Here is a 25,202-nt window from a genome sequence, read left to right on the forward strand (position 1 = left end):
CTCACCTCTAGTCTTTATGGACTATGAGAAAGGTTTATCAGTTATATCAATTCATATAAAAGTATGTATCGCAAGCTAGTTCCTCACTCTGACAATGTCAACGACAGATTCGAAAAATAAACCATGCTGTCAAATCAACAAAAAAGATTGACATTGCTGTAGACCAATCCGATATGCTAAAATAATGTGATTGTCTTCTTTGATCCAATCAGGAGGGATTAAGATTCTGCGTGCAGCTAGCCTACTAGGGTGTCTTTCTTGTTCAGGTCTAGCTAACTTGTGAAGCTAAGCGGCTAGCCAGGTATCAGACTTGAGAAAATACAGCAATCTTCTCGTCGAGATAGCGGCTACATTTATAGTTGGGTTTAAAGGAAAGGTTTCCCCTTTGTCTACTGCATATATCGTTACACGGAGAAGAGCTCGAGATTCTCATCATCAAGGGGTAATGCAATGCTTTAATTTTCCCTCGACTTTTGTTTTGTGTGATGTTAGCTGCTATGATTTTTTAAAACATTTGGTATAGCTATCTTATTTATCACTTCAAGTGTTAATATAACATGCAATTGTTATTCTAACTGGCAATGGTGGTGTCGTAATCAAATAATTGTTTCATTATAGCTTACGTTAGCGAACTAGCTAGCTCGTCATTTAGCTAACGTTAGCTGTATTGAGAGTAAGCCTGGGTTAGCTAACTAGCTAATTGTTGTAGCACAACAATAGGAATGGGCGATAATGTACTCCAACCATACAAGTTACGTACTCAATAATTTCCTTAGCCAAGTTAACAATTGATTATTCATATATAAGGTAGCTATGAAAAGCTATCTAATTTGACTAGCTATATAGTTAACGTTAGTTGATTTACTGCTGATAAAATGGCCATCAACCAACTGGCCTGGAAGTGCTAGCTAGCTAACGTTAGCTATGGCCCGGATAACTAGCTAGCCCCTTACTTTAGCCGAGATAGCTAGCTTGCTACTACTTGTACCTACAATAAATAATCTAACCAGCATTGGAGTTTATCAATTAAACAGTTAATCACTGCAGCTAGCTAACCACCCGGTAAATTGAGATGTGGTGTTATACAGAATCAACCCGCACTGTTAGTATTTCAATATTATTTTTGTACATGTGTATATTCGCAAACAATGGTAGCTATGATGTTAACTTGTTGCTATAGCCAGCAGATCCGACCCACTTGCTTACAGCTGCACTAGGGTTGGACAGCATTCTTGTGTATATTAAAGGGGAATGGAAACACTAGGCTTTAGAACACCAGCTAACTAACGTTAACTGTAAATCGCCATAGTGGCATTGTTGCATCACTGGCAGGTTTTCCAAACTGTCTGAAAGACCATGAACTTGGCGTGCATTACAGAGCAACATTACGATTATCAAACAGTATATGAAAGAATGATACATTTTGAAAGTTGAGAAACAGCCCTTTAAACTATGGCATACAATAGCACCACATAAATCAAATGGCAATCAGTCAAGACAAAACATGTGAACATCTATCTTATACGAACATCTACGCTTTTCCCCCAAACTGCCATTTACACAACATCCTAATGAAGATAGAGGAAATACTTGAATATTGAGTCTTCCTTATTTTGTAAGGATTGGAACTCAGAATAGTAATATACTACATGGCCAAAAGTACACTACCGTTCAAAAGTTTATGGTCACTTAGAAATGTCGTTTCAACTTCAACAGTGAAGAGGCAACTCTGGGATGCTGGCCTTCTAGGCAGAGTTCCTCTGTCCAGTGTGTGTTCTTTTGCCCATCTTAATCTTTTTATTAGCCCGTCTGAGATATGGCTTTTTCTATGCAACTCTGCCTAGAAGACAAGCATCCCGGAGTCGCCTCTTCACTGTTGACGTTGAGACTGGTGTTTGCGGGTAATATTTAATGAAGCTGCGAGTTGAGGACTTGTGAGGTGTCGGTTTTTCAAACCAGGCACTCTAATGTACTTGTCCTCTTGCTCAGTTTTGCACCGGGGCCTCCAACTCTTTCTATTCTGGTTAGAGCAAGTTTGCACTGTTCTGTGAAGGGAGTAGTACACAGCGTTGTACAAGATCTTCAGTTTCTTGACAAGTTCTCGCATGGAATAGCCTTCAATTCTCAGAACAAGAATAGACTGATGAGTTTCACAAGAAAGTTCTTTGTTTCTGGCCATTCTGAGCCTGTAATCGAACCCACCAAGGCTGTTGCTCCAGATACAAAACCAGTCTAAAGAAGGCCAGTCTTATTGCTTCTTTAATCAGTACAACAGTTTTCAGCTGTGCTAACATAATTGCAAAGGTGTTTTCTAATGATCAATTAGCCTTTTAAAATTATAAACTTGGTTTAGCTAACACAACATGCCATTGGAACACAGGAGTGATGGTTGCTGATAATGGGCCTCGGTACGCCTATGAAGATATTCCATTAAAAATCTGCTGTTTCCAGCTACAATAATCATTTACAACATTAATAATGTCTACACTGTTTTTCTGATCAATGTACTGTTATTTTAATGGACTTTTTTATTTTCATTGCTAAGTGACCCCAGACTTTGTGTGTGTGTAAAATATGTGTATATGTATGGGGGAGAGATGGAAATATTTGTCAAATGCATTATGGAACCATTGTCATTCTCAATGGTTTCTGAAAAAGGTTACTTGCTGTTTTGAGCAGTAGTGAGTTAATTAGATCAGCAATACTGAGTTAAATAGATCAGCAATACTATCAGAGCTCCCCAAATGGGCCAGGTAGGCTAGGCCTACTTCTGTATGCGTAATCAGGTGCGTACCCAACATTGGCGTAATCGGGTGCGTACCCAACATTGGCGTAATCGGGTGCGTACTCAACATTGGCGTAATCGGGTGCGTACTCAACATTGGCGTAATCGGGTGCGTACTCAACATTGGCGTAATCGGGTGCGTACTCAACATTGGCGTAATTGGGTGCGTACTCAACATTGGCGTAATCGGGTGCGTACTCAACATTGGCATAAGCGCACCAAATAAAAGACAGTGAATAAATTGACAACTCTTAAATGGAATTAAATAAACCAAAATTTGTTTCTCAAATGTAGCATAGGTTGTGTGCTCTGCAAACAACGTGTCCACCCTGACAATGGGAAAGGTACATGACTGTAACAATATATTGAATGCATTAAGAGAAATTACCTTAGCCAAACAAACATTGTAAATTTAGAACAGTAAATGTACTACTGGGGTGCCAGCCACACGGCCTCTGCACTGAGACGTGTGAATCAGGCATGAATGTATTAACAGAAATTACCATAACCAAATAAATATTGTAGATTAGAAATTATGGGAATTGGCCTCCCGGGTGGCGCAGTGGTTAAGGGCGCTGTACTGCAGCGCCAGCTGTGCCATCAGAGTCCCTGGGTTCGCGCCCAGGCTCTGTCGTAACCGTCCGTGACCGGGAGGTCCGTGGGGCGACGCACAATTGGCCTAGCGTCGCCCGGGTTAGGGAGGGCTTGGTCGGTAGGGGTGTCCTTGTCTAATCGCGCACCAGCGACTCCTGTAGCGGGCTGGGCGCATTGTTGTCCTGATCTCAAAGCTGTCAAAGTTGTGAGAAACCTTTCAGGTCCAGTGGAGGCGAGGAGCCTCCCGGTAGTAGCATTCATTCACTTTCGGTCCCCGTACCAAAACTCACAATTTGCTCAAACCTGCCAATAACGCAATTGGTGTCAATCATTACTATGGCAATTCAAGATGGCGCTACACATACCTTAAATAAACGTTCAATATAAAAAATACTAAAAAGAAACATGAAAAGTGTTGGTTTTATGAGCTGAAGTAAAAGATCCCTAACTGCAGTTCGGTGTCGTAATGGACTTTAGTGGACAAATGCTCACCTTCGATAGACACTGGCATACTAGAGAAGTGTGTTCTTCATGGGTGAATCCTGGTTTCAACTGTACCGGACATCCAGCCAACTTGACACAACTTTTGGAAAGCTTTCGGCACCTTGAGAGTCCATGCCCGACAAATTGAAGCTGTTCTAAGAGCAAAAGGGGGGATGCAACTCTCCATCGATAGACACTGGCACGCTAGAGAAGTGTGCTCTTCGCGAGTGAATCCTGGTTTCAACTTACCCACACGACGCCGTCTACCTGGTTGAGGGGTTTGATGATGTCAGCATTGTGAACAGAGTGCCCCATGGTGGGGTTGTGGTACGGGCCAGCATAAGCTACGAACAAAATTGCATTTTATCAATGGCAATTTCAATGCAGAGGGATACTGTGACGAGATTGAGGGCCATTCTCATACCATTCATCCGCTGCCATCACCTCATATTTTAGCATGATGATGAGGATGCATGGCCCCATGTCACAAGGATTTGTACACAATTCCTGGAAGCTGAAAATCAAACAGCCTGAGCAACTCTATGTAAAGATGTGTCGTGCTGCATGAGGCAAATGGTGAGCCACAACCCTACTTTTTAAGGTATCTGTGACCAACAGATGCATATCTGTATTCCCGTTCATGTGAAATCCATAGACTGATTTTCTTATATGAACTAGAGGTTGACCGATTAATCCGAATTAATTAGGGCCGATTTCAAGTTTTCATAACAATCGGAAATCGGTATTTTTGGGCGTCGATTTCCTATTATTTATTTATTTATTTTTATTATTATTTATTTTTTAAATAACTTTTATTTAACTAGGCAAGTCAGTTAAGAATACATTCTTATTTTCAATGACTGCCTAGGAACTGTGGGTTAACTGCCTTGTTCAGGGGCAGAACGACAGTTTTGTACCTTGTCAGCTCAGGGGTTTCAATCTTGCAACCGCACAGTTAACTAGTCCAACACTCTAACCATTGCACTCCATGAGTAGCCTGCCTGTTACGCGAATGCAGTAGAAGCCAAGGTAAATTGCTAGCTAGCATTAAACTTATCTTCTAAAAACAATCAATCAAAATCACTAGTTATAACTACTAATCCAGTTTAGCAGGCAATATTAACCAGTTGAAATTGTGTAATTTCTCTTGTGTTCATTGCACGCAGAGTCAGGGTATATGCAACAGTTTGGGCTGCCTGGCTCATTGCGAACCAATTTGCCAGAATGTTATGTAATTATGACATAACATTGAAGGTTGTGCAATGTAACAAGAATATTTAGACTTAGGGATGCCACCCGTTAGTTAAAATACCGAACGGTTCCGTATTTCACTGAAATAATAAACGTTTTGTTTTCGTAATTATAGTTTCCGGATTCGATCATATTAATGACCAAAGGCTCGTATTTCTGTGTGTTGTTATGTTATAATTAAGTCTGATTTGATAGAGCAGTCTGACTGAGCAGCAGCAGGCCCGTAATCATCAGGCCTATCAGCCTGATGGCTGGTGTAACCAATGTGAAATGGCTAGCTAGTTAGCCGGGTGTGCGCTAATACTGTTTCAAACGTCACTCGCTTTTAGATTTGGAGTAGTTATTCCCCTTGCGCTGCAAGGGCCACGGCTTTTGTGGAGCGATGGGTAATGATGCTTCGAGTGTGGCTGTTGTCGATGTGTTCCTGGTTCGAGCCCAGGTAGGGACGAGGAGGGGAACGGAAGCTATACTGTTACACTGGCAATACTATAGTGCCTATAAGAACATCCAATAGTCAAAGGTATATGAAATACAAATGGTATAGAGAGAAATAGTCCTATAAATACTATATTAACTACAACCTAAAACCTCTTACCTTGGAATATTGAAGTCTCATGTTAAAAGGAACCACCAACTTTCATATGTTCTCATGTTCTGAGCAAGGAACTTAAGTTAGCTTTTTTACATGGCACACATTTTACATGGCACATATTACTTTCTTCTCCAACACTTTGTTTTTGCATTATTTAAACCAAATTGAACATGTTTCATTATTTATTTGAGGCTAAATTGATTTTGATGTTTTATATTAAGTTAAAATAAGTGTTAATTCAGTATTGCTGTAATTGTCATTATTACAAATTTAAAAAAATGGCTGATTAATCGGTATCTGCTTTTTTTGGTCCTCCAATAATCGGTATTGGCGTTGAAAAATCCTAATCGGTCGACCTCTAATATGAACTGTAACTGTTTTTGAAATAGTTTGTTTTTGTTCAGTGTACGTTAGTGTATGCACATGTTTAGTATTAGTGGATGGAATATATCTATTTGCTTGGCTTTACTTCCAACGGTGTTTCCATTCCCCCTTTAAGACACCACAGAGCCAGCGCGAGATATGGCTCGGAAAAAGTACCTCAATCCAGGGATGTACTCTGAATTGTCCCGTTACACCGAGAAGATTGAACAACTGTTTTCCAAGCCATATCTTGTGCCGGCTCCGCAGTGTCTTGATATACACTGTGTACCAAATATTAAAAACGCATGCTTTTTCCATGACCTAGACTGACCAGGTGAAAGCTATGATTCCTTATTGATGTCACTTGTTAAATCCACTGCAATCAGTGTAGATGAAGGGAAGGAGACTGGTTAAAGAAGGATTTTTAATCCTCGCGGCAGTTGAGACAAGGAATGTGTATGTGTGCCATTCAGACTGTGAATGAGCAAGACAAAATATTTAAGTGCCTTTTGAACGAGGTATGGTAGTAGGTGCCAGGTGCACTGGTTTGTGTCAGGAACTGCAATGCTGCTAGGTTTTTCACGATACACAAGGGGGGGTAACTGTTGAGCAAGAACGGTCCACCACCCAAATGACATTCAGCCAACTTGACACGAGGACATCCAGCCAACTGTGGGACCGCGTTGAGCGCCTTGTAGTGCCCAAAAAGGGAGGGTGCAGCTCAATATTAGGAAGGTGTTCCTAATGTTTGGTATACTCAATGTACACCGGAAGGCTGTCTGTGACCCTAGTGCAGCTGTAAAGCAAGCGGGTTGGATCTGCTGCCTAATGTAACTGCAGTTGTTGCTGATAAAAGGATGTGATGGTGGGATTGAATGACTAAACTCAACTCTCTGATTTTATGGGTGGTCTTGAAAAATCCCTTATCCACCATAGCCGATTAGTGTGGGCGGACTGGAGCTCCGATGTCGCATTTTTACATTTATTTCAGCACACAAAGAAGAGCCCGCTATTACACTAAACTTCGGAGCTCCAGGTCACCCACACTAGTCGCTGCTCAACTCCATAAATTGTGGGGTTGAGTTTAATCGGCTATCGTGAATAAGGGATTTAAATAGTTTTTCAAGACCACCCATTCACTTTGTAAAGGACCCCACACACACACAATTGAGTGCATTATCACACATCACAATCTTTTTTTCAGACATTCATTACTGAATTCCTGTTTGATTTTCCCTCAGGTGTTATCTCTTCTGCACATATCTAGCTCATCCTCACACCAGCCCTGTGATTCCTCACGAAACAGAGGGACCACACCAGAGAAAGGGCCAAACTGTGCCTCCCTTCCTCCAGGTCCCCTCTGCCTCCCGAGTGTGTTTGATTTCTCTCAAGAATCCTCCTCGCTATACCCAAAATGTCCTCCATCTTGCCTTTCACCCCTCCGGTCGTGAAGAGGCTCTTGGGGTGGAAGAAGTCAGCCAGCGGCCCCGGGGGAGCAGGGGGTGGAGAACAGAATGGCCAGGAGGAGAAGTGGTGTGAGAAGGCTGTCAAGAGCCTGGTTAAGAAGCTGAAGAAGACTGGACAGCTGGACGAGCTGGAGAAGGCCATCACCACCCAGAACTGTAACACCAAGTGTGTCACCATCCCCAGGTACGTAACCCCATGCCAGGTAACAACACAGAGCTCTGCTTACAGTCGTTGTATGGTTCTGTAGAGTGAACAGTTGACCATGCATCAGAGAACTTTGTATGGGGATGATTATATAAGGTGTATTTTACCTGTGTATTTACTATTGGCTAACCCTCTAGTGACCTCTCTTTCTTTAAACAGCCTCTCTAACATACAAGGTCCTAAAACATAAAGGTATTATAACTCCCAAATGATTTAAATCTTTCTGTCCTCCATTGAATCTCAGAAATTGTCCTACAGTTAGTTTTGTAAATGCTGACTCTGCACCCCAACATGTACTTATGCAATGCTTTCAAAAATATTCATACCCCTTGATGTATTCCACATGTTGTGTTACAGCCTGAATTGAAAATCGATTCAATCGAATATTATGTTTTTTCCTCATAGCATGCCACCACCATGCTTCAAGGTAGGTATGGTGTTAGACAGGTGATGAGCTGTGCCTGGTTTTCTCCAGACATAGAGCTTTGCATTCAGGCCAAATAGTTAAATTTTTGTTTCATCAGATCACAGAATCTTTTTCCTTATGCTCTGTCTTTCACATGCCTATTTGCAAACTACAGGTATGCTGTGCTGTCATGTTCTTCCATCTAGCCAGTCTCCAATAAAGCCCAGATTGGTGAATTGCTGTAGACTGTTATTCTGGCAGGTTCTCCCATCTCAGGCAAGGAACTCTGTAGTTCTGTCAGTGGTCATTGAGTTCTTGGTCACCTCCCTGCCCAAGGTCCTTATTGCCCGGTTGTTCCATATTTTTTCCATTTCCCAATGGAGGCCACTGTGCTCTTAGACACTTTCAACACTTTAGAAATTGTTTTATATCCTTCCCCAGATATATGCCTCATCACAATTATTTCTCAGAGATCTACAGACAGTTCCTTGGATTTCATGGTATAGTTTCTGCTCTGGCATGCACTGTCAACTGTTGGACCTTTTATATAGACCGGTGTGTTTATTTCTAAATCATGCCCAAACAATTGAATTGCCCACAGGTGGACTCCAATCAAGTTGTAGTGACATCTCAAGGATGAGCAAAGGAAATTGGATGCACCTGAGCACAATTTGGAGTGTCATAACAAAGGGTGTGAATACTTATGCAAATTAGATATTTCTGTATTTCATTTTCAATACATTTGCAAAAATATTTTCACTTTTTTTCACTAAAGATATTTTCACTTTTGGCATTGTGTGTAGATGGGTGACAAAATACATTTTCAATTCAGGCTGTAACAACAAAATGTGAAATAAGTCGAGGGGTATACTTTCTGAAAGCATTGTATGACATTTGTCTGAGGATGTAAAGGTAATCAGCCAGTTAACCTTGATGTCCTAGAGTAGAACATGTTCTCTGGGTATGTTGTAAAATACCCTTTTTTATTCGTTGATGACCTGCTTAGAACAGTTCAGATGTTTGTATGTTTATTAGATAATGAGTAATCTTGTTGACAGGTGGAATCAATATTGTGTAGATGGTCTTGCAAAATGTATTGCAACCAGGGCTCGGAAGTTCAATCATTTTGTTCATACATGCTCCTAAATATTTTGCTGTGCTACCAGACATTCTATTTTGGGAGCACCAGTGCGGAGGGGAAAAAAAATCTCCCAGGCTGTAGTTCGCTGTACCGTTTCCGAGTGCCCTAGAGAAAAACCACTTGTGGGCATTTGTTTGCACCTTGTTCAATCATGTTACTTCATTAGGTAGCTAGATCGGGAACAGCCTGGTTACTTTACCAGTATATCCAAGGAGATCAATGAATGAATGACTGATCTCTTGCATGTTGTCACACACCAACCTGGCGCTCTTTAAACCCTCACCTTTTTTATTAAATACAACCCTGTGTTTGCGCTACTCATTTCCGGGTTTTTGCATGGGCTGCGTCTCAATCTGTGGAATCGCTGGTGTCAGGCATCTGAATCTGCGGTAGTTTGTCGCGGTGTTTGTCAGACGTGAGACGATGCCAAAACGTTACGGTTCACGAAAACATCTGTAAAGTCGTCTGAGTGGTTTGAGCTACGATTCCACTATCGAAAACTGAGATGCTCACGAACACAGACATGTTGCCTGTTTTGCTATACGACGCCCACAAGCTCCACAGGACTCGTGTGACGTCAGTCCTTTCGGTGTGCTAACTTTTTGATTTCTTCTCAATAATGTCTGTAAAGTCAATGGTTTGAGCTCACTAGGGTTGGGTGATTATTACAATTGCATCGTCTATCGACGATGTTTGACCGCTATCGTTGATGGTGATGACATTGTGATGTTACAAACGATGGTTTAGCATATTTGAGCTTGATTGCACACAGTCGGGCATCGCATTGAGAACACAGCAGACTGCCATGCCAAGTGGCCTAGTCCCTAATTGCCATAGCATACATTTTCAACACTGTAAGAGGTAGCTAGACTACTAACATAATGCAAGAGAACAATGTAGAAAGAGCGAAGAGCACCAAAGCAGCGCAAAAGGTCAGATGGGGCCTAATGTGTTTTTTTTTCTCTCTCTCCAAAGTCTGATGATCGTGAGCCTTTTGCAGCAGACAAGTCATTGTCTGGCTTATCGTTTTAAAATCGTAATTTTCTCCCTGTTTTGATTTGAACGTGACTTGTTGGCCTAGGCATAGCCAACTCTTTCATGATCAACCATCGACTGAATCTGTAGTCCTAACGGATTTGCATCTTTAAGTTCTTTGCTAATAGCCCAAATAAGAACATAGTATAGTAACATGGAGCGAGAGAGAACAAACAATTGCAAGATGGAGTAATCGAATTGGAAGTTTAAACAAACCTGATGCGTTTCTGCTGTGCAAACCAAGCAGCCAACGTGTAGGCAAAACAAATTGTGCTGTCAGAAAATCCCTCTTTGCAAACCAAACAGCCAATAATATAGGCTACCACAGGCTACTGTCAATAACAATTTCAGTAAACGTTACTTTGACAGTGGTTTTTTTCATGTTCTTAAATTGCACAACGTGCTTGGAAAACCTCCTGCAGCAGCACTTTAAGTGTGAACACTTTTTGGGGGGGGGATTTGTCTCAAACAACTTTTTTTAATTTGAATGGCGCATTTATATAAAAGTCAACAATCAGATAAAACCAATTATTATTTAGCCTATTACATTCTTTAACAATTGAATGAACATTGGGCTAAAAACGAATAGTCCTGTTATCCTTAGGCTATGCCTTTTTGCTTATCAAACTTTAAAAATCCTAAATATACAATCGGATAAAACGAATCATTTGTAACATTCTTTATAACAAGGATCACCATCATGTTCTCCCCATAGTAGCTAACTATGCAGGATGACGGAGGTTTGTAGTCCTTTGCCCTGATAATCTTTTTGCAAATTCTGTAAGTGACTTGGGTCAGGCAGCCTATACTATAAAGGGGACTTGGGTCAGGCAGCCTATACTATAAGTTAGAGAGTGAAATCCTGTCACTTGTTTATTTTTGCATATTTTTGTTGTCAACTATTGGAATGTAGCCTGATGGAAGAATGTCGCAAATGCGCCAAATCCCAGTTCTTATATAACCAATGTATCCTTTTCGATTGTATCCTTCCCCCCCAAAAAAAAGATATATAAATGATACAATCGTATATCAACGATGTTTGGACCGGACGATGTGTCATTGCAGACACTGTCCAACCCTAGAGCTCACGCCCACAAGCTTCACAAGACTTTCATGAAGGTAACCCGGTACCGGCCAGTGCACAAACGCGATCCAGATTTTCATACCGTTTCTGTACCATACCGGGGTATACAGTATTACCGAATGTGCACACAAGGGGTGCTATTTCAAAACGACACACAAAACAAATTAGGCAACAGGGATCTTTATCCATGAGGGGATTGAATGCATCTGCTGTAACCAAGAAGCATGATCTTGACATCTAGCCACTTCGATAGCAAGCTAGCAAACCAAATGCAAAACTGGAACCCTCAGCTGGACATCATTTATTTGACGCTAGTTATAAGCACTGGCGTAGCACGGTTTTGAAAATCATACCAGAATTCGATATATCGCATAAGTGGTATATTTCTCAGCAATAGGGCAGATACTTCAAAACATACTTCCTTTTTGATATAATATTTTAAAATCTGTTTTGGCACGTGTGAAAGTTACTCAATGTGTTTCTATGGGCTAATAGCAGTAAGGCCAAATTCAATGTTTTATCAAATAATTGTTTATATATATATATATATATATATATATATATATATATATATACCTACCTACCTCCCTACCTACAGGGTTGCTACCAATTTAAAAATATATATATATATAGATTTTAGAGCCCTGATTGCAACTCGCCAGTCTCCATGTGTCATGCTTATCATGTATTAGAGGGAAGTTTAGAACCCATTTCAGAGCTCTTTTAGGAACATAACATACTGGCCGAGCCTATAGTTTAGATTCAGTCCCACTTCTGAGGTAGGCTATATCAGCTCTGAATTCTGATTCTGGATATTGTATCAGAAGCAAATATCACATCATATTTCGCCATTCCATTTTTATTTAATTTCTAGAGTTAATTTTCTGATCATTCCTTTCTACGTGTCCATTAGAATCACAAAGTGAATTGTAGAGGGTGGTTAAATGGAAATGTACTTTTTTTCCAAGGTTGCGCCCTCCTTTTCTTTTAGTCCCATTGTGTGTCTTCTGTGTTTTACTTGAATGTCTCAAGATAAGTTAAGTGCTTCCAACCGACACAGCTGTGGTGGAAAAGTTTCACAGTTTTTCAGAATATTTGGTACAATGCCACAGTAACATTAATGTTTTTTTTTTGTCTTGCATACTGTTTCTTTGTATATACTACTATACTCCAGAGGCGGCTGGTGGGAGGAGCTATAAGGGGACGTGCTCATTTTAATGCCTGGAATGGAATTAACGGAACAGTATCAAACATATGGAAACCACATGTTTGACTCTGTTACATTAATTCCATTCCAGACATTAAAATGAACCCCTACTGCTATAGCTCCTCGCCACCAGCCTCCACTGCTGTATTCCCATCTTATGCCGTTTTTCTTTATTCCGTCAAAAGGCTTCTCTTATTTGGCGTGTCTTTTTTCAGTTCCTGACTGAAAGAATGAAATACCTGATTGAAAATTACTCTAATAAAAGAGGCCTTTTAATGTTTACATTACCCATACTGGTATTTCTGAATGACTCATGCCCCATGTTTATCATTTGTTTTTGTTTTGTTTGGTTTTTCTGTGCACAGCAATTGCTCTGAAATATGGGGACTGAGTACACCAAATACGATAGAACAGTGGGATACCTCAGGCCTATACAGCTACCCTGACCAAACCAGGTGACTATCTATCCTCAACTGTCCTGTGCTACATACTGTTGTACAACCTTGATGTGGGAAGTAATCATTCCAGGGGGGTGAGAGACATTGAGAACACAAATTCCATTCATACCTCATCACTCCCCTCTTCCCCTCTCCACACCGCCACCTTTTGTCTTCCTGGCCACATGCGTCTCCATCTCTTCTTCTCTTCCTCCCCGTTTCTTCCTTCCCTTACACTTTCAATTCTTACATCTATTTGCTCTATTGTCCATCCTGTCAGATCCCTGGATGGGCGCCTGCAGGTATCTCACAGAAAGGGTCTTCCTCACGTCATCTACTGCCGCTTGTGGCGATGGCCCGACCTGCACAGCCACCATGAACTGCGTGCCATCGAGGCCTGCGAGTACGCCTTCCACCTCAAGAAGGATGAGGTCTGCATCAACCCCTACCACTACCAGAGGGTGGAGACCCCGGGTAGGTTGTCTTTTGAACCAGTGGTGTGTGTGTGCTGACTTGTAGGTGCCATAAAATCCTATGTTAACAGCTAGTTCTGCGATTCTTTCTGCTGGCATGAGACATGAAAAAGGATGGGATAAGTGGGAATAGTCTTCATTGATATTTTGTAAAGAACTTTGTTTGACATTTGAAGAATCTTCTCTCCTCTAGTTCTGCCTCCTGTACTTGTGCCAAGACACTCGGAAATTCTGACAGAGCTGCCCCCATTGGACGACTACACTCATTCCATACCTGAGAACACAAGCTTTCCTGCGGGGATCGAGCCTCCAAATAACTACATACCAGGTTTGTGCATCTACCATGAGTTGATATGCAAATGGCCTTCATGATAACGATGTATCAGGTTCAGCTCATCAGTAGTTTCCCCCCTCTGTTACTATAGAAACACCACCACCTGGATACATAAGTGAGGATGGGGAAGCCAGCGATCAACCGATGAATCAAAGTATGGACACAGGTATATTCCACTTACCTCAAATAGCATGTTCTAACATAAAATAAGAAAGAAAACAGTTGTCCAACTGTCAAGTTTTGATTTGTTGATTAAATATCTTAGTGGATTCTTTGCAGCAATAAGTCCGACCATGCGATTTTATAATTTTTTTTTTTTGTTGTATTTTTCATGTCAGGTTCTCCTGCTGAATTGTCCCCTGGCACCCTCTCACCTGTCAATCATAGCATGGGTAAGAATAACTGTCTGTCTAAAGCATCAGTCATTTATCAGTCACTTGTAATCTGACCAAATTTGACAACATTCATTGAGTACTATTTAGACAGCCCAGTGCCTACATTGGACTACTCCCATCAACATGTGTACTTGCTTTTTATAATGACATCCCCCATGTTTTTCAGACCTGCAGCCGGTGACTTACTCTGAGCCTGCGTTCTGGTGCTCTATAGCCTACTATGAGCTGAACCAGCGTGTTGGAGAGACATTCCACGCTTCGCAGCCCTCTCTGACCGTGGATGGTTTCACAGACCCCTCCAACTCAGAGCGTTTCTGTCTGGGCTTGCTCTCCAACGTCAACAGGAATGCCACTGTAGAGATGACCAGGAGGCACATAGGTACAACGGGCTACGCCACAAGAGGCACACTATTCCTTATGTGGTGCACCACTTTTGAAGGCTCTGGCCAAAAGGAATATGGTGCCAATTCAGATTTGCACAGGATCTGTAATTTAACACACATGTTTTGTTAGTGCTGAGAGATTAGTGCTTTTTGAGTTCAGTTCTATTATTTAAAAAAAATTATCACTGTTTTCGGTTTTGATAATTTAAAAAAAACATTAAATGTATTGTGAAATAGTGAACTTAAATTTCCAAAAGATTGAATATATTCCATTGTCTCTGTCAGGTCCACATTGGGTAGATGTAAATAGAAAAATATGATATAATATATTTGTTGTGTATATTACTTTGTTTTTATTTGATGACTTTCCATTTTTTTTGTATTTTACCCCCTTTTTCGTGATATCCAATTACGATCTTGTCTCATCGCTGTAACTCACCAATGGGCTCGGGAGAGACGAGGTCGAGTCATGCGTCCTCAGAAACTGACAACCTAAATCAGCCTGCAGGCGCCAGACACGCCACAAGGTGTTGCTAGAGCGCGATGAGCCAAGTAAAGCCCCCCCCCCCCGACAACGCTGGGACTCCCAGTCACTGCTTGTTGAGACAGCCTGGGATCAACCCGGGTCTGTAGTGACGCCTCAAGCATTGTGATGCAGTGCAAGCTTAAGTCAAGCTTAGGTCCAAAATAAGCCCATAGAGACGGATTGGGTTTATTTTAGAAAGATTTTGGCGAGAGTGAAACCTCTCGCTTCGCCTCTTCCTCTGATCAGTCTCTGAGCTGGAAAAAACTGGCGCAATGGATTATGGTCATTGTAGTTAATTACCACATTTCTGCACTGAACTAGGTTGAATATTTGCGTAATGAAAACTACAGCTCCCTTCAGCCCAGCATAGTTCTTGACTTGATTTCTCTTGTGAATTATTTGATTTCTCTCTAAAGAAACGACGTGTTGGACTCACAGAAAAACCTATAACTAAATGGAATTAAAGTAATTGAACAGCACTGTTTTGTAGCTGAAATACTCATGCTTATTTACACTGAACAAAAATATAAACGCAACATGTAAAGTGTTGGTTTCATGAGCTGAAATAAAAGATCCCAGAAATGTTCTGTACGCACAAAAGGCTTATTTCTCTCAACTGTGTGCACTAATTTGTTTACATCCCTGTTTGTGAGCTTTTCTCCTTTGCCAAGATAATCCATCTACCTGACAGGTGTGGCATACCAAGAAGCTGATTAAACAGAATGATCATTGCACATTATAAAAGGCCACTAAAATGTGCAGTTTTGTCACACAACACAATGCCACAGATGACTCCTTTTTAAGCGAGTGTGCAATTGGCATGCTGACTGCAGGAATGTCCACCAGAGCTGTTACCAGAGAATGTAATGTTCATTTCTCTACCATAAACAACCCCCAATGTCATTTTAGAGAATTTGTCAGTTTGTCCAACTGGCCTCACAACCACAGACCACATGTATGGTGTTGTGTGGGTGAGTGGTTTGCTAATGTCAACGAGGTGCCCCAAGGTGGCAGTAGGCTTATGGTATAGGGAGGCATAAGCTACGGAAAACAAACAATGGCATTTTATCGAAGGCCATTTGAATGCACAGAGATACATTTTCGTGCCATTCATCCGCTGCCAGCACCTCATGTATCAGTGTGATAATGCACGGCCCCATGTTGCAAGGATCTGTACCCAATTCCTAGAAGCTGAAAATTATCCCAGTTCATCCTTGGCCTGCATACACACCATACATGTCACCCATTGAGCATGTTTGGGATGCTCTGGATCGACGTGTACAACCGCATGTTCCAGTTCTCGCCAATATCCAACAAGTTCGCACAGCCATTGAAGAGAAGAGGGACAACATTCCACAGGCCACCATCAACAGCCTGATCAACTCTGAGAAGATGTTGTGCTGCATGAGGCAAATAGTGGTCACCAGATTTCTGATCCACGCCCCATTTCTATGTATTTATTATATACACGGTATCTGTGACCAACAGATGCATATCCGTATTCCCAGTCATGTGAAATCCATTGATTAGGGCCTAATGCAAGTATTTCAATAGGCTGTTTTCCTTATATGAACTCTAACGCAGTAAAATCTTTGAAATTGTTGCGTGTTGCATTTTTTTTGTTCAGTATATTTTGCATTATTCCACAGGAAGAGGGGTCCGGCTGTACTATATTGGCGGTGAGGTGTTTGCTGAGTGTCTCAGTGATAGCGCCATCTTTGTTCAGAGTCCAAACTGCAACCAGCGGTATGGGTGGCACCCAGCAACCGTTTGCAAAATTCCTCCAGGTAACTTAGACGAACACCATCTCTTTGATTTCGATGTGCTCACTCCTATTATCATTTCATAGTATTACTAATATGTTTTCTGTTGTCTCAGGTTTAGATTATGTTTAGTTAGTCTTCCTACTTGTTTCTACAGAAAATATAATATTGATAGCAGGGAGGTTCTGCAGGCTTTACTTATGTTCTAAACAAAGTCCATACATTATTCCCAGCTGACCCTCTCCTCCCCTCGCTCCCTCAGGTTGTAACCTGAAGATCTTCAACAACCAGGAGTTTGCAGCACTGCTGGCCCAGTCCGTAAACCAGGGCTTTGAGGCTGTGTACCAGCTCACCAGGATGTGCACCATCCGCATGAGCTTTGTCAAAGGCTGGGGGGCTGAATACAGGCAAGCATGATGACTGACTATTACAAGAATACTTTTATTCTTGCAGTTGTACACATCTAAGTAGTTAGTAGACGATGGATAGTCTGAGGAAGACGGTAATATTAATATACTCATCGGCATACATTTAAAAAAATAAGAATAACATTGTAGCTTGCCAATGGTCCGCTTTTCTGGATTTATTAGAAGTTTGGAATGTTTAAGGAGCTGGAGGGGTAGTCAAACGTTACTTGACCCTCTTCAACAATACCTCTGTTACAGGGCAAGAAGTTTAAAAAAAAGCTTAGGCTAACCTTGGGTTTGGGTGATGTTCCTGTGCTTGCATGCCGAGTGATTTCACTAATTTGGCTTTGTTGTGGTCTTTCATTTGTCTCCCAGGCGGCAGACTGTCACAAGCACTCCCTGCTGGATTGAGCTGCATTTGAATGGACCCCTGCAATGGCTGGACAAAGTGTTGACTCAGATGGGATCCCCTTCTGTACGTTGCTCCAGTATGTCATAATCCTAGAAAACGACCCAAATAGTCGCCCACTCAAAGATCATAAAATTCGAACTTGAGTCCCATCGTGAAAAAAAGCTGCAGAATATATTTCTGCTGTAACATACTTCATAGTATTTGTGGCCTAGTGCCACTTCCCTGTCTAAACGCACACACGCCGTGAGACAGACTTTTCCGAATATAATTTGGCACTTTGTTACCCATCTTTGTGTTGCACCTTGTTAAATTGCTTTTCCCAAAATCCTTAATATTAGATCTATTTGTGGTACAAATAAAATGTATATTGGTTTTAAAGTCCAGGGATGAATTGTTGTAGGCAGGGGAAATACCAAAAAATCTTCTACACATAGTTTCTCAGTAAGAGAATGCTTGTATAAGTAACACAAGCGTAAATGCTAAATATATTCATCCATCTTTTTGACCATGAGGTAACTTTTCTCTGGGAAACATGGATACATCTTTTTTTTTTTGTCAGGGGGAGTTAGCTTGGTTAAGAAATTATGATGGCCTTTGTTGCTTTCTCCTTTAAGGGAAATGCTAAATTATGTTTTTAAATGTAATTGCTTAATTGACGTAATTAACTCTTTTACTCTTTTGTCAGAATATTTCTTTTTTTATTCCAGATGTGTGTCGTTGTAAGATTCACTTCTTAATGGACATATAGGAATGTTTAGCAACAAAAAAAAACTAAACAAGCTGCAAAATCAATCTGGCTATAGCTGACATTCATTTGAGCTCTTTGTCATTATATGGCATCCTCAATGTTATTATAGGTAGCCTATGTTTCATTTCCACCACACACAGCCTCAGAATGCAGGCTAGTAAGTCCTGAACTTGCTTAAGTTTGGATGCACAAAGCAGGGACCAGAGAATATCAGCTCCAAAAGCTTTTTCTCATGTTTCACTGGGTGTCTAAGTCTCTCGAGGTGAATTATTGAAAAGTTATTTCACTTGGAGAATTAAAGGTATCAGTGAATTTCATTCTATATTGTGTTTAGCCTATATCCCCTTTCTTTTGCTACTTTTTTTGTATTCTCATGTATTTTTATATATAAATATACTTAAATGTTCTTCTGTCATTCACTTTTTATTAGAGTTAATATTTTCAAGACTGCCTGTTTTTAAGTGACATGGCTCGCAATCGATGAGGAGCATGGATCATTCCAGTTTATTTTTTTTAAAGGTTAAACTTTAATCTAATTCCAAAAAAACACTGCCCCACGTAATGTAAACAGGTATATTCTCAACAACAACAAAAAAACACATCTGGTACATCAAAATTACACAAATCAAAGCTTAAATGCCTGTAACCTGATATCTGTTTTCCTGCAATGTATGGTTAGGTTATGTGACTCAGAGGCATGTATGAACCTTTTTTTGACTCCTTCATCTCTTCACTCTTGGAAGCCATTTGGTGCTCAATAAAGGATAAAAGGTCAACCATAAAACTGATATTTTTTATTTCTTCAGATTTTTTTTTTAGTTAAATGTTACAGAAACTTGGCAGTATTCCATGTTCTTACATGAGAGATGAAACTGCACACTGGGACATAGATTCTGTATTAGTGTATGTATTTGTTCTTGTCTATAAAATACAGTATGTACAACAAGACTGAGCTTGCAGTATGCCATTGTCATTTTGTGGCTGTTGCAAGATTTTTTTAACATCTGTTTTCTCCCTTCTCCTTTATTGATGTTATTAATCTGTTAACCTTACGGCACTAGTGATTGTACTTTGTAAGTGCAACTACTGTAGTGAGTTTGGATTTGGGGAACTGAACCATGTGTTAGGGTCCAGTGTTGAAGCCTTGTACCATTGGCCTACAAGATATGAATGTGAAGAGTACATAACAAATCTGAAGTGGACCAGACGTACATAACAGTAGAACAGTAATATGTGTATTTAACAGTAAACTATTTGCAAAGCAGTCAGTATAGTAGTTGTCACAGTTGTTTTACCAGTAGAGGGCGTTATTGATAGAGCAGGGTTTTTTTTCTGACCATAAGCTTCTCAGGCGTGTGGCATATTATGCAGACTTCATAAAACACTAATAAAGATTTTTATTCTCATGATGACCATGTTTCTGTCATCTTTATTAACACGAATGTTTTTCACTGATCTCAGTCTACAGTTGCGTCCTCATGTTTACCTTTTCTTATCTACAGAAATTAAAATTGACCGTTATAGTAAATCGTTGCAATTTCAGTGTTTGATCTTATTAAATGAGAGCCATTCAATTATATGTCTATGTTTACATCCCTAGCCTCCCAGGAATATTCGTTTTTGGACAACGTTTTCAAGCACTAACACCATCAAATCAATAGATACCCCTTTGGCCATGAGTATGGATTATTATTATACATTATTGGTATTACATTGGCCGTTTACTGTGTCGCTCGCTCTTCAAGAAGTCACGCTTTCGAACTGCTCGTTCAATTCGTCCTTCTCATGCTGCCATAGCTGCATTTAGGCAACGTCACAAGAAATACGTGAAGCTGCTAAAGTTAGCTAGCTAATACTTTACAGATATCAATGGCGTTTACATTATATTCCCTTATTCAAGCAGTGATTTTGTGTGTTAATGCTGTCGCCGTATTGCACGAAGATAGATTTTTAAGTAAAAGTAAGTGGCTGTGCATATTTTGTTTAACATTGCTTTCAACAGTGTTTTGCTAACGTTAGCTAGCTACACCAGTAATAAGTGGAACAGCTTGTTTATTGATACAATGATATCTCTTATGGCCTAGTGTTTGCATATAATATAGCATTTTTCCCCCTCTAGTTGGCTGGGGTGTGGACCAAAGTGTTGGTGGATTTGGTGATGAACCAGGCATCAAAGTGCAGCTAATGAACCTTGTCCGCTCTGTGAGGACAGTGATGAGAGGTATGGCCATAGAGATGGATAGAGGACTTTAGCAAAGATGTGTGTGTGTGTGTGTGTGTGTATATATTATAACTAACCCAAGATTCACTACATTATCAAAATTATGTGGACACCTGTTGGGTGGTTAGGCCTGGCTTGCAGTTGGCATTTCAATTAATCCTATAGGTGTTCGATGGGGTTGACATCAGGGTTCTGTGCAGGCCAATCAAGTTTCACACCTATCTCGACAAACTATTTCTGTACGGACCTCGTTTTGTGCACCGGTGCATTGTCATGCTGAAACAGGGAAGGGCCTTCCCCAAACTGTTGCCACAACGTTAGAAGCACAGAATCATCTAGAATGTCATTGAATGCTGTAGCCTTAAGATTTCCCTTCACAGGAACTAAGGGACCTAGCCCAAATGATGATAAAAAGGTCCCAGACCATTATTCCTCCTCCGCCAAACTTTACAGTTGCCACTATGCTATGCATTGGGGAAGGTAGCGTTCTCCTGGCATTCGCCAAACCCAGATTCGTCCGTCGGACTGCCAGATGGTGAAGTGTGATTCATCACTCCAGAGAACATGTTTTCACTGGCACTGAGTTTTACACCACTCCAGTCGACGCTTGGCATTGAACATGGGAATCTTAGGCTTGTGTGCTGATGCTCGGCCATGGAAACCCATTTCAGGAAGCTCCCGATGAACAGTTCTTGTGCTGACGTTGCTTCCAGAGGCAGTTTGGAACTCGGTAGTGAATTTTACAACAGAGGACAGACTATTTGTATGCGCTTCAGCACTCGGCGGTCCTATTCTGTGAGCTTGTGTGGCCTACCACTTCACGGCTGAGCCGTTGTTACACCTAGATGATTCCACTTCACAATAACAGCACTTACAGTTGACCGGGGCAGCTCTAGCAGGGCGGACATTTGACTAACTGACTTTGGAAAGGTGGCATCCTATCAAGGTGCCATGTTGAAATTCACTGAGCTATTCAGTAAGGCAATTATACTGCCAATGTTTGTCTATGGCGATTGCATGGCTGTGTGCTCAATTGTATACACCTGTCAGCAATGGGTGTGGGTTAAATAGCCGAATCAATTCATTTGAAGGGATGTGCACATTCTTTTGTATATACAGTGTAGTTCATCTGTGTCATTTTCAATGGGAGCAATGAAGCATAGTGTGTAGAAAAATGCAAGGAGGTGGGCAGAGCCAAGCACAATCTAGTAAGATCCTATTGGCACGTTCTGGCATGTATTCACATATTTCCATTAGGGAACGCCTTCTCTGTGAAGTGCATGTATGCATTAACTCAATTTGCCCTTGCACTCCTTGTAAACAACGTACTTTAAAAAAACTTTGTCAAAGGGTCACGTCTACAAAACTTTGGAAGTTTTGGAAACAGAACTGTATTGAGGTTGGGCTTTTCTTCGATGAGAAAATCTGCAGAATGTCGACCCAGTTCCATCTCGCTCCGTACTCTCCCACTGCCAACCACTGGGCTTCCTCTCCTCACCATATTTAGTGAGGGGTGAACATTCCTTCCGGATGCTTCAGATTTATACATCCGGTGAAACATCTGGCTCCTTGTTCTATCTGTAACTTTAGTGCCCAAAAGCTTGTTTTAGACTGAGCAGCGTCATTGATTACTTTCACCATTTTGAAGTAGTCAACTGGGTGGGACTTCATATGGGTTGTAGTGATGTGCAGTTGGTGAATGATTTATGCTTTTTGTACTGACTCGAGGAGTCATGATTAGCTTTTCTGAGTGACCTGTCATTTTAGTTGTTCGTTTGATCTGCTGGCCATAATAGGTCCCACAGCATGATTGATACACACTCAGTGGCTCCAGAGACGTTCTCTGACCAACAACTGTCTGTCATATATGCGCACAGGAAAATAGATCATGCTGAAGGCAGCATAGATAAGAAAAACTGATAATTAATTGCATGGTGCAATAATTATTTAATTAAAGCTGCAATATGCGGAAAACGCTCTGCCATTTCCTGGTTGCAAAAATTTGAATAGTTTTCCTAATTTCAGTTTGTCACAAAACAAGCAATAGTGTAGAGAATCCTTGTACTGTCTAAACCGCTGTGAAATATATTTTCAATTACCAAAAATATTGTAATTTCAGCTGTTTGAAGCTGGTGTACAAAACCAAAAGTAAGACGCAAAAATGAAACTTAAGGACAGGAAGCATAGAAATAGCGTACATAGAACAGATGTGCTGCTTCTTAGACTGGCTTTCAATGAGAATGACGGATTTATAACTCACATTTCTATGTGAATTTGATCAGGTTGCGGAAAAGTTATGACGGACACAGCTTTATAAACAAACTTGAACTCGAGAACAAATCGTTTGAGGTGCTGCAGTTCGCTAACGGTATTGTGCTCATCACCCTCACAGCAGTCAAGCAGGAAGGAGTTGGCATAGAATCAAAGGATTGTTGACAAGATGTAAACTATGTTTCCTTTCCTAATATTTATTGAAAACAGAAATAAATCTGTACAATGAGCACTTGCATTTTAAGTTCATCGTTAGTTGTTGGTTAACTTTGGTTAACTAGCTAGCGACATTTAGCCATATTGGCATAGGTGTGACAAGTCAAAACACCTCAACTAGACATGTTATCAATAGCAAGATACAACAAGCTGAAAACAAGACACCTGCAATTCCCCACATTGCAACTTGTTGTAATTTTTAATAGTTATCTGATCATCCAGAATCTTAACACACAGCATTTCGCTCCATTGATGCCCGGGCATCATTTTCGTGCGGTTGTAGCCTAACCCATCTATGGGTTAAGGAAGGATCACATAATTCCATCAGGTTACCAGGAGGGATCAGGCAATGAATTATACTCGTGAGAAAACATTCCATAACTGCGGGTGGCAGTAAATTACCAACCTTTACTTTATACCTGTTCAAACCACACATTCTACGTGGCAGTGTGCAGCCTTTCCATTTGTTTGACAGCACAAAGTAGTAGTAGAAAAATGTAATTGTTGTCGATAGTTAATACAGCCACAAAGTCATAAACTCTTCCTATTTCTACAATTTATATCTTCTTAAAATCTGACTTTAACCTAACCACACTGCTAACATTGTCTAACACCTAACCTTAAATTAAAACAAAAATGCACATTTTTGTTTTCAGACATTTTTTTCGATATAGACAATTGGCAATGTCATCTAGTGGAAACCCTTCAAAATGGAGATGGCCTCAGTGGCGCTGCACATGCTCTCACAGACGCCATAATGGGACAGATATAATGCAATGTCCATCTAAAAATCAATACCATATTCAAATATCAACAACAAAAATATTCTGCATTCATGTTGTTGTTTTTTTTAATAGATTATTCTTGTTTTCCTCTTAACAATTTGATGTTAACCAGACTGAACTGAGACTGGTCTGACTTTGGCATTATTCATAATCTTTACTCTCTCATCTTGCAGTGCCCTTGATTGCTGTCAATTCTGTCTGCATTGTGTTGTTGCTGCTTTTTGGCTGAAGAGAAGACTGGACTGAATTTGGACGCTGAACTAAGAGAAGCCACTTTCAGGGGTCAGGAGGATGTCACCCTGGCACCTGGAGGAGGGACCAGACCAGGAAGAAGAGTACACCCACGCATTTATGTATCTCAGAGATTCAGCATTACATTTGATTTCCTTTATTATTATTATTCCTTACCTCATTTGTCAAACCTGTTGGTCTTAGGTCAGGCTAAGTGACAGTTCAGATGCAAGAACAATCTGAGTTTACTACATTCACAGTTTCTTTTACAGACACCTGTGAGTCAATGTTATAGCACAAGGCAGTTCAAAAGGATAATTGACTTTGATCTCATGATTCAACTTTCTTTCTCCTTATTTGAAATTGTGGTTCGTCGCAGTTCTGATGGTATATTCTGTATCTGTTGCTTTTAACATATTCCTGGATAAAAAGTTGTCATTTTGTGTCCCATGCACAATTTAATTGTGTATGACTTTTTCTAAGTAACTTTCTATGAATTATTTGAAAAAAATAAAGATTTGTTAAAAATCTACCACTTTTGAGTTTGTTCATAACCCAACATTAGCTAAAAATAGTAATACTTTTAGCAGGCGCACACATCCAGAGCGATTTACTCTCAGAGCAAGTTGAACATTACATCATTTTCTTGTCCCAGAACACACTCCCTACTTACACAACTTTTCTTTGATCTTGGCTGTGGCAAAAGCACATTAAGAAGACCAAAGAGACCTTGCTCAAAATATCTAAATGGCTAATTGTTTGCATGTAAACAAAATGAATCCTTTCTCTGGCAAATCTGTAAAAAAAATGTTAGTAATGCCCTGTATGAATGGCATCAATTGACTCTTGAACTAGCTGCAAACTTGAGCACAAGGGCGACCAAATAAGGTGGGTGCTTCTCACTAGGTGCTTTTAGCAACACAGGTGTATTTTCATACACTAGTGTTGCTTTCAATTGTTTAACTGTCGGTGTGCAGGCCGGTTGGTC

General features: G+C 40.6%; 2 protein-coding genes across 3 annotated transcripts; both read left to right on the plus strand.

Annotated features, from left to right (window-relative positions):
* The first annotated feature begins 205 nt into the window (after positions 1-205).
* On the plus strand, positions 206-19,902 carry LOC101867532 (Smad2a). Of its 2 annotated transcripts, none has more exons than XM_021619891.2 (11): positions 206-442; positions 7,310-7,718; positions 12,978-13,067; positions 13,330-13,523; positions 13,716-13,850; positions 13,948-14,010; positions 14,195-14,248; positions 14,418-14,630; positions 16,810-16,947; positions 17,186-17,330; positions 17,706-19,902. In XM_021619891.2, the coding sequence occupies exons 2-11, from the start codon at positions 7,483-7,485 to the stop codon at positions 17,827-17,829; spliced, it is 1,392 nt and encodes a 463-aa protein (XP_021475566.1). In that variant the 5' UTR covers positions 206-442; positions 7,310-7,482; the 3' UTR covers positions 17,830-19,902.
* A 354-nt stretch (positions 19,903-20,256) lies between these two features.
* Positions 20,257-24,746, plus strand: LOC110535816 (immediate early response 3-interacting protein 1). Its single transcript, XM_021621123.2, has 3 exons — positions 20,257-20,450; positions 20,610-20,711; positions 24,157-24,746. Exons 1-3 carry the CDS (start codon positions 20,360-20,362, stop codon positions 24,210-24,212), a joined length of 249 nt encoding a protein of 82 aa, XP_021476798.1. The 5' UTR covers positions 20,257-20,359; the 3' UTR covers positions 24,213-24,746.
* Positions 24,747-25,202: the final 456 nt, after the last annotated feature.

Source organism: Oncorhynchus mykiss, chromosome 11 (assembly GCF_013265735.2).
Source record: "Oncorhynchus mykiss isolate Arlee chromosome 11, USDA_OmykA_1.1, whole genome shotgun sequence".
Classification (NCBI taxonomy): Eukaryota; Metazoa; Chordata; class Actinopteri; order Salmoniformes; family Salmonidae; genus Oncorhynchus; species Oncorhynchus mykiss.